At 44.5% G+C, this 10,206-nt stretch overlaps 1 protein-coding gene across 1 annotated transcript; it reads left to right on the top strand.

The window, feature by feature from the left end:
• The first annotated feature begins 7,388 nt into the window (after positions 1-7,388).
• SOX11 (SRY-box transcription factor 11) lies at positions 7,389-9,908 on the top strand. Its single transcript, XM_014054087.2, has one exon. The coding sequence runs from the start codon at positions 7,578-7,580 to the stop codon at positions 8,883-8,885; it is 1,308 nt and encodes a 435-aa protein (XP_013909562.2). The 5' UTR covers positions 7,389-7,577; the 3' UTR covers positions 8,886-9,908.
• The last annotated feature ends 298 nt before the right edge of the window (positions 9,909-10,206 follow it).

Raw genomic sequence — 10,206 nt, 5'->3', positions numbered from 1 at the left:
GAATATAACAAGGTTAGTGAACGAGCAGTAAATATACTTTTGAGCGATTGACATTTCTAACATCACTGTTGTCAAAACCAAATTTTATCCCATTACGTTTTATCCCACTCGGTGCACTTTAACATAATGATATATTTTAAAAGATAAAGTCAGTATTTTTCTAGGATATATGTTACATTTTTCACAAAATGTTAAAAGTCCATCTCAGCAGGCAGAATATTAGAGTTTCTCTCACAAGCAGCTGTGCAGAACTCTGCTTCAGGTACCCCCATAGCAGAGGTGGGTTCCTACCAGTTCGTACCTATTCGGTAGAACTGGTTCGTCAAATCTACGGAACCGGTTAGAAGAGGTTCCACCAGTGGACCCGGAAAGCAGGCCACACCTACAGAAGAGGTTCCAAATTTTTTGAAACCCACCCCTGGTCCTTGGATATGATTATTCTACACTATCATGCTCCTATTTATAAAACTCAGGGCCTCTGTGAAAGGTAAGGATGACTACTGCGTTTGTGGTGCAATCAGAACATTGCGTGTGTTGAAGTTGTTTTAACGCAAACCAAAGATGCCTTTTAAAAAACAAGTTTACATCGTATTCTTATGCATGCCAGTGCTGTGTGTGAGGTAATTTAAGGTGGTTCTGACAAGTGTCGTCGGCATCTTCATATCCGGTCACATGGGCGGCAAGCCACTCGCATCCGGTCACGTGGGCTGCAAGCCACTCCCACAAAGGAGGCCACACCCACAGAGTAGGTTCGAACAATTTTTGAAACCCACCACTGCCCCATAGATAGAACTAGGGAATCCCCCACAACCCAGGGATTGAATGTTGATTCCAGCGTGTGGCAACCATCTTTAGGACTATTGCGTTCTGGACCCCTTACAGCAGGTGTGACAAACTCAGTTTCACTGAAGATGGAAATTGGAAGGCTGAAGTTGACTTTGAGTAGCAGGTGGGTGTGGCCAACTGGGTGGGCATGGCCAGCTTGACACCACTTCCAAAACTCCTGGCATGTTTCCTGTTCACATTGGGTAGACTGGGCTGAAGCCAGGCTAGCCCGATCTTTCCTCTTCACACTGGGTAGACCAGGATGCCCTGTGGGCCAGATATGACCACATCACGGGCTGGATCCAGCTCATGGGCCTTGAGTTTATATCCCTGCCTTAGAGCTTTCATTGTTGTTGTTTTTTAAACAACAACTACCTGGAGAGCAACGGGGAATGATGGTTCCATGGTTAAAGACGCTGAGCTTGTTAGTTGGAAAGCTCACAGCCAAAATTCAAGATCCGCGCACCATGCAACAGTGTGAGCTCCCATCACTTGTCCCATTCCTGCCAACCTAGCAGTTTGAAAGCATGCAAATGCCGCTAGATAAATAGGTACCATTTCAGTGGGAAGATAACAATGTTCTGTGCACCTCGGCGTATGGTTCATGCTGGCCATATGACCACAGAAATGTATTTGGACGGTGCTGGATCCCTTGCCTTAAAAATGGAGATGAGCACCTCATGATGGTGAAGTATGAGTTACCACTGCAACATCCTCACGCTCCAGATGGGGTTGCAACGGGGCTGAATATAGGCAACCAACCTCCTTCCCAAGTCCATGTTGCCCAGAGCCTCAACTTGCTTATCAAGCAGTAACCATGAGTCTGATTTTCAGAGCTGTTCTTTGAGATACCGTATTTCTCTGAAAATAAGACAGGGTTTTATTTTCTTTTGAACCCCGAAATAAGCGCTTGGCCTTATTTTAGGAGAGGTCTTATTGGCTTTGAGGTGCAGGAGGTGGCGAGCGTGGTCACCTCATGGCCGCTGCTGTGTTGCAATATTTTGGGGGAGGGCTTATTTTCAGGGAAGGGCTCATTTTAGAGCATGCGCTCAAAAGCCCGATTGGGCTTATTATCTGGGGAAGTCTTATTGTGGGGGAAACAGAGTAGAATGCCATTCTATCACATGAAATGTCAGAAAAATGCAGTGAACGAACTGCCATTCTGCCTTAACTGAGATTAATTTGCATTAGTAAACTATTTATTAAGTTATCAACCTTATGCATGCAATGAAATTTCATTTTAATTATTTTGATTGGTTTACATTCAAAGTGACAATAAAGTTACTCTATTCTATCTATCTCTTCACTTTTATTATTCTTGTTTTATTGTAACATACACACACACATGCACAGAAGCATGTGCAGAAGCATCGTGCATGTGCATTAGCGCATGCACGAGCAAAAGCAAACCAGTAGTGCTGGGGTTTGCAACCCACCTCTGCTATTCACATGTAAAAAGTTTTGCTGTACTGGGTTACTACCAATGTTCCAAAACTTCTCAGTGTAGAATTTGAAAAAAAGTATTGAATATCTTCATGTTATTTTGGAAATTTATGCAAACATTGCCAAAGATTCAGTGATTGTTATTATTTATTATTTAGTGTATGGCATACAATGTCAGGGAAATCTACAAATGCTAGACACAGTGCACTCCCGACAGCCTAAATTGCTAGTCAATTCTGTTCAGGACTTGTGCACCTATCCTTGGTTTATTGATTAGTGGTTCTTGGGTTAGCAATAGCAATAGCAGTTAGACTTATATACCGCTTCATAGGGCTTTCAGCCCTCTCTAAGCGGTTTACAGAGTCAGCATATTGCCCCCAACAACAATCTGGGTCCTCATTTCACCCACCTCGGAAGGATGGAAGGCTGAGTCAACCTTGAGCCAGTGAGATTTGAACAGCCGAACTGCTGAACTAGCAGTCAGCTGAAGTGGCCTGCAGTACTGCACTCTACCCAATGCGCCACCTCGGCTCTTCCTCGTAGAGAGGAGTCATCCAGCTAGCTTTGTGCCTAAAGGCCTAGAACTCATAGCCTCCCAGTTTCTAAACCTGGTGCCTTAAACCAGTGTTTCTCAACCTTGGCAACTTGAAGATGTTCGGACTTCAACTCCCAGAATTCCCCAGCCAGCGAATGCTGGCTGGGGAATTCTGGGAGTTGAAGTCCGGGCATCTTCAAGTTGCCAAGGTTGAGAAACACTGCCTTAAACCACTACACCAAATTGGCTCTCAGTTTTGGTAATAGCTTAAGGTAAATGCATTTTTACATGCCGATATAGGAATTTGTAGGTTGTTAAATACTGTCCGAGATCCTATTTTTTGTTCATGTTGTACAACATCAAAAGTGTTTCATTGGCTACATTTATCATAGCAAGGAATTCAGAGTTTCCTGTCTATTTTATAGTCTTGGCATAACAGGTTGAAAGGCAGAATCACATAATTACATTTCTAAGTTTGACAAACATTCTGGTTGCCTCTATCAGGCAGTTATGTTAACCTCTTGCCAGCTTGATAATAAAATTATACAATACTGCATACTCAATACTATTTGCAGGTCTGCAGTCAATTTTATTGGCATGTTTTTGCTTTAGTAAAGTACACTCGGTGACAAAAATGTAACTGCAGACATTGGTGACTTCAAACCGTACAAAGCAATTATGAATGTTACACTTATTTTATCCATCTTTACCCCATCACCATGTAACACACCTGTTTGGAAGGTGCAGTTGACATTTTACACTGAAACTAGAGCAAGAATAGTTGCAAAGCTAAATGTGTTGCAGAAGCGAAATTTTCACGACCGCCACTTATTTGGCACAAATCCAAAGGCAATGGTAACGTTGTACAGAAAGCTGGACCATCACTGCATATGATATGAAGCATTTCAGGTATGATGTACCCTAAAATAAAGTTCTAGAATTTCAAATCTGCCTAAAATAAGAAGTATGATATTAGATCATTTTAGATTTGCTTCCAAACTGTCCAAATGAGAGCCATGCTGGGACAGTGCTTAGAATGTGGCATTGCAGACTAACTCTGCTCACTGCCAGGGGTTTGATTCTGAGTGGCTCAAGGTTGACTCAGCCTTCCATCCTTCCAGGGTCAGTAAAATGAGTGTATTTAGCAATAGCAATAGCAGTTAGACTTATATACCGCTTCATAGGGCTTTCAGCCCACTCTAAGCGGTTTACAGAGTCAGCATATTGCCCCCAACAACAATCCGGGTCCTCATTTTACCCACCTCGGAAGGACGGAAGGCTGAATCAACCTTGAGCCGGTGAGATTTGAACAGCCGAACTGCAGAACTGCAGTCAGCTGAAGTAGCCTGCAGTGCTGCACTCTAACCACTGCGCCACCTCGGCTCATTTAGTTTCCAAACAAGGAGGGCTGGTTCAGCCGCAATCATATTCTAGCCTAGTTCACGTCGTATTCTGTGCCATGGTTAGTTTAATCTCACTTAATTGACTGAGCTACACTTGGGTGTAAATGATTTGCAAACCTGATTGACCGGGTTCCCCAAATGTGTAAAATCAGAGTCAGACAAATCTTGTTAGGGCACAGCATAGAATGTTAATCAGAACACAAATTTTTGGAACTGGGAAAACGTCTCTCTATTTACTTCACTCTAGTTCAGTGTTTCTCAACCTTGGCGACTTTAAGTCCTGTGGACTTCAACTCCCAGAATCCCCCAGCCAGCAGAGCTGGCTGGGGAATTCTGGGAGTTGAAGTCCACAGGACTTAAAGTCGCCAAGGTTGAGAAACACTGCTCTAGTTGAATTTCAAAGGAAAAATGAATTGAGTGTAAGCAAAGGTTACATTCAAACGTCCATTCCTAACGTGGCTTTTTTCCTTCCTTAAATAAGTAGTTGCAGAACTGAACTGAACCGAAAGTTCTTTCTGGAAGGAACATAGAGCCAGAAAATGATCCCTTCCTCTCTGAGTCTAAGGGGCAGGAGTTCTAATTAAATGAGTGGATATATTTTCCCCACCTTGAGCAGAGCGGACAGGAAGAGGGTGGGTCACTGTGGTTGACCCAGGAATACTGGTGTCTGCAAATGGCCTGTTTCAAAGGAGGTTTTTCCAACACGAACTCTTCCGTCTAAATAAGGCGGTGGTGACTTCATGCTCTGCAGTGAAAACTAGCAAGCTAGCCACGATGCCATGTAGCAATTTTTTGCTGTCTGAAGATTTTTATACCTTATTTTGGAAGAGATGCAATATTTCATATGTAATCTCATATTCAGCATTTTTTGAGCAAAGTACTTCTTTTTATCTGCTTTAGCTTTGGCAAGAGGTGTACACAAGCAAAAGTACATTTAATAAATGGCATGCATCCTTATATTTCATTTTATTCCAAAAATACATTATTACATGTTTGTATATTATTTATTTTCTGGCATCTATTACATCTTTGAAGCTTTATGCTTTTAAGTACTACTTTTTGCAAAACATTGGCATCAAATTAATGCCACGATACTCTCATTAACATTGCTGTCACATTGGGAGTTAGATATTTTTTGATGATGGGCTGATTTGGTTGCTAATGAACTCCGAGATAAGTAGGCATGTATTGGTGCAAAAAGACTTAAGATAATTTAACTTTCAAAAGTGTCGTTACATTCTAATCCTGTAACTATATCCACATTTGTCATACTTAAAATATCATTAAATCTTTTTAAAAACTATTTGCAGGAATGGATGGCCCACTGTTTATGCAAAAAAGAAAACAATATATATACAACATTTTATATATATATAATGTTGCATTTGTGCTGATAAATAAAGGGAGACTAGTATAGATCTATTTCAAGCTATTTAGCTCTCATCAACTAGCCATACCCTTATTGGGATTTGAATTTGGGCATACCAGGGGTTGTAACACTAAATACATGCATGCATGCATGCATACATACATACATACATACATACACAAACACACACACACACACACACACACACACACACACATATATATATATCTTTTTTGCATATATATATATATATATATATATATATATATATATATATATATATATATATATATATATATATACATTTTACTTTTAATTACAAATATAGGACATACAAAATAAGAGTTTTAAGCATGTTTATTGAAATAACCGCTTGTAGAAAAGTGCTGATAAAACTAAGCACACTTTTGTTGGCACTGCCAGGCTCATCTACTAGCCATACCCTTCGGGGGGGGGGGGAAGGGTGGCATATAAATATAATAAAATCAATCAATCAAATCAATCAATCTACATATCCTTATGTACTTAGAAAATATAACCTGATTAAAAGCTGATTAAAATCAGTGCTGTTTAAAAATGGTATTTGAACGGGGTTAGTAAAAATACACAAAACACGGGCAAAATACATGCGGCTACGGAGAACTGAATCATCCCACACGATAGACATATATGAATTTGCATGCTCCCTTTCCCCTCCATCTCTTGAAGCTGTACCACTATTCCCTGAAAAGCACACTCGAGAGATACTAAATCTACCATAGAAGAGGCAGGACGTATTCTTGCTGCTGGTTTGGGGAGAAATATAAAATATATATTCCTGCCACAAGATCAGGTAGGTGGGGAAGAGTGTGCGTAGAGAGGAAGAAAGGTTTGGAAGAAGGCTGGGGGGGAGGGAAGAAAAATAAAATAATCTGCAAGTCAAGAGGACACACACACACACACGCAGACACACACACACATCTCCGTGTGGGTTTGTCTGCCTGAGTGTACAGAAGGAATCCGACCGAAAGGAAACCGCGACGAGCGAGCGGTACCAAAGCGCCCCCTACAGTCGTTGCGGAAAGAAGAAGAAGAAGAAGGCGATACCCAGAAGGATGCGAGTGGATTCCTACAAGAATAAGAAGCTTCCCCCAGTGGGAGACTAAGGCGGTGTGGAAACCATCGCACCAGATTCACCTGCGCTGCCTCTCCCAGATTCCGCTCAATGAGAAGTAGGGTCCCTTCCCCTCTGCAGAAAGCCCCGGGAGGAGAGGGCGATCCCCTGATCCCAGGGCGGCTTTGGCGGCCTCTCCGAGCCCTTCCCCTCGCTTCTGTCCCCTCTCCCCTCTCCGGCTCTGTTCAGACGAGCCTGCCAGCCCAGCCCCCTCCCCACTTCCCCTCCGTCTCCCCCTCCCCACCCCGCGCCTTCCAACAGCCGCTGCAAAAAGGGGGTGTGTGCGTGCGCCTACATGTGGGGGGACTTAATAAAGGCGGAGGGGCGGAGCCGAAGGGGAGGAGCCGGGCTCCCCCATTGGCTGGCCGCGGGAGTGATGTCACCCATATGAAACCCTGATAACTACTTCGGGGAGAAGCCGCAAGTTTTGCAGAAGGGGGAGCGCGATCCAGCGAGGTCTCTGCGTCCGGGGCGGCTGCTGTTGCTGCTGCTGCTGCTGCTGCAGGGGGGGAGGGGAAAGAGCCGGAGCGAGTCCTGCTTCTGCCGCCGACGCCGCCAGACGGATAATCAGCGGCGTCCGAGGAGCAGGAGGGAAGCGGAGAGACTGAGAAACGCCAAGGGCAGGGAGGCGCAAAAAGGAAGGGGGAAGGAAAGAAAAAAAAGGAGCTTGCAACTTGCGCGCCGCCGGGCTTCAACCTTGCAAGCCGCTCGCGGGAGCCGAAGGAGGTGGGCGAGCGGTCGGTGGGTGCAAAGTGGAAGAAAAATACGTTTTTTAAAAATAATAATAATAATAATAATCGAGACGAAAGACTTGCAAAGAAACTCTCGAGACCGACCGTGCCTCCCACCATGGTCCAGCAAGCGGAGAGTCCCGAACCGGAGAACAACCTGCCCAGGGAAGCGATGGATACCGAAGAAGGGGAGTTCATGGCGTGCAGCCCAGTGGCGCTGGATGAGAGCGACCCGGATTGGTGCAAAACGGCCTCGGGGCACATCAAGAGGCCGATGAACGCCTTCATGGTGTGGTCCAAGATCGAGCGGAGAAAAATCATGGAGCAGTCGCCGGATATGCACAACGCCGAGATCTCCAAGCGCCTGGGCAAGCGGTGGAAAATGCTCAAGGACAGCGAGAAGATCCCGTTCATCCGGGAAGCCGAAAGGCTGCGCCTTAAACACATGGCCGATTATCCCGATTACAAATACCGGCCGAGGAAAAAGCCCAAAATAGACCCGTCGGCTAAACCCAGCTCTAACCACAGCCCGGAGAAAAACACACCCACCAGCACCGGCGGAGGCGGCAACAGCAACGGCGGCAAGAGCGCCAAGAGCTCCAGTAAGAAATGTAGCAAAGGGAAAACCTCCTCTTCCTCTTCCTCCTCCTCCTCCTCGTCGTCTCCCCCGAAGGCCGGGACGAAGCTGGCCCCCCACCCGGGCGACTACGGGGGAGAGGATTACCACCAGTTCGGGGCGCTGAAAGTGAGCAGCAAGACCATCAAGTGCGTCTTCATGGACGAAGACGAGGAGGAGGAGAACGACGACGACGACGACCTGCAGTTGCGGATCAAGCAGGAGGAGGACGACGAGGAGGAGGAAGAGGACCACCATCATCATCATCACCAGCAGCAACAGCAGCAGCAGCAGCAGCAGCAGCAGCAGTTGAGGCGGTACAACGTAGCCAAAGTCCCGGCCAGCCCCACTTTGAGCTCCTCGGCGGAGTCCACCGAAGGGGCCAGCCTGTACGAGGAGGTGAGGGGCGCCGCCGCCCCGCATGGCGCCAGCGCTAGCAGACTCTACTACGGCTTCAAGAGCATGCCCAAGAGCGCCCAGCAGCCCAGCCTGTCCCCGGCTTCCTCCCGGTCCGTCTCCACCTCCTCTTCCTCCTCCTCTTCCAGCAGCGGCGGCGAAGAAGCGGATGACCTGATGTTTGATTTGAGCTTGAATTTCTCCCAGCACACCCACGCCGCCTCGGAGATGGGCGTGAGCTCCGCGGCGGGCAACCTGTCCCTTTCGCTCGTGGACAAGGATTTGGATTCGTTCAGCGAGGGTAGCTTGGGCTCCCACTTTGAGTTCCCCGATTACTGCACCCCGGAGCTGAGCGAGATGATCGCGGGCGACTGGCTGGAAGCGAACTTTTCCGACTTGGTTTTCACTTACTGAAGAAGCGAGCGAGGGCGGGAGGGAGAGAGAGAGAAAGAGAGAGAGGAAGCGGAGGAAAACGCGACGGGCAGGCGAACAGGCTGAGAGAGAGAGAGAGAGGGAGAGATCAAAAGGACTGAGAAAAAAAAAAGAAGAAAAAATCGGTAATGGAAAGTTGATGCTAGTGATTTACGCTTAAACGTTGGTGGAGTTTTGAAGTGAAGTAATGATCAAAATGTCTTTGGATTTTTCTTTTCTTTCTTTTTTTCTTTTTTAAGTCTTGAAGTTAGTTCCAAACCGAGTTCCGGAATTTGTGATTTTATTTTTTTCCTTCTGATTTTTTTTTCTCCAAAAAGAAAAAATTGGTAATCACAACAAGTAGCAGCGAGGAGGAAAAAAAAATGGCAAACGGGACTGGGGGTTAAAAAGATTCAGAAGGCGTTGTTTGAAGTTTGTGATTGAAGTCTGGAAGTGGTCTGCAAAAAAAAAGAAGTCTTTTGGCAGCACAACTGTTAACTCAAGGGGGTTTGTGGATTTTTATGTTTTTGTTTCTCCTACAAAGATTTCCAAGGACTGTTCTGATTTTTTTTTTTAAAAAAGGGACCATTGCAAACTTTTTTGTTTGGAGGGAGAAAACTGATGTCTTCTATGCATCCAATTCTTAACAAAGCAGCAGGGAGCTTGGAAAAAAAAAATGCAGACTGTACGAACGCTTACAAAAAAAAAAACACCTCTGAACTGACTTAAGATCAGAGTTTACTTTTCAGATCAAATTGTTTATGGTTTTACAAATGTGATTTCTACTTGCCAACTTTTTTTTGTAACTCGTTCCCTTATACCTCCTTGATTGAAATACCAGACAGCCTAGACCTCAGTACACAAAGGTATTGAAAACATTTTTGATACATAACAGACCTCAGTCTTTTTAAAAAATTAATATATTTTCAGGCGTATTTTTGTACAGTGAAAGGGAGCATTCTTGCTGTGTTTTTTCAGTAAGAACTTTTCAGGCACTTCTTCCCTTTTATATTTTTTATTTTTTATTTTTTTTCCTCTGTTTTTTAGCATGCAAGTTATATGGGTACGTTTCATGTCCTGGTTTTGAAAGGATTTAGAAGAAAAAAAATAAATCCTTGTATCTAAAGGCCTTGTGGTTTTAAAAAAAGAAAAAACAAGAAAACAAAACACTTTTTTTGTACAGCTATAGTTCAGATTTGTTCAATATTTGTAGGTAAAGATTTATTGAAAATGGTGATTATAGACCTCAGAGCTGTTATCTTAGTTTAAAAGGATTGTATATGTACTGTACTATAGTAGGAATTTTATGTATCTCATATGCTGT

This window comes from Thamnophis sirtalis, unplaced genomic scaffold (genome assembly GCF_051295495.1).
Source record: "Thamnophis sirtalis isolate CommonGarterSnake01/CBP01778 unplaced genomic scaffold, rThaSir2_p1.2 scaffold_16, whole genome shotgun sequence".
Classification (NCBI taxonomy): domain Eukaryota; kingdom Metazoa; phylum Chordata; class Lepidosauria; order Squamata; family Natricidae; genus Thamnophis; species Thamnophis sirtalis.
This window is presented reverse-complemented; position numbering and strand designations above follow the sequence as displayed.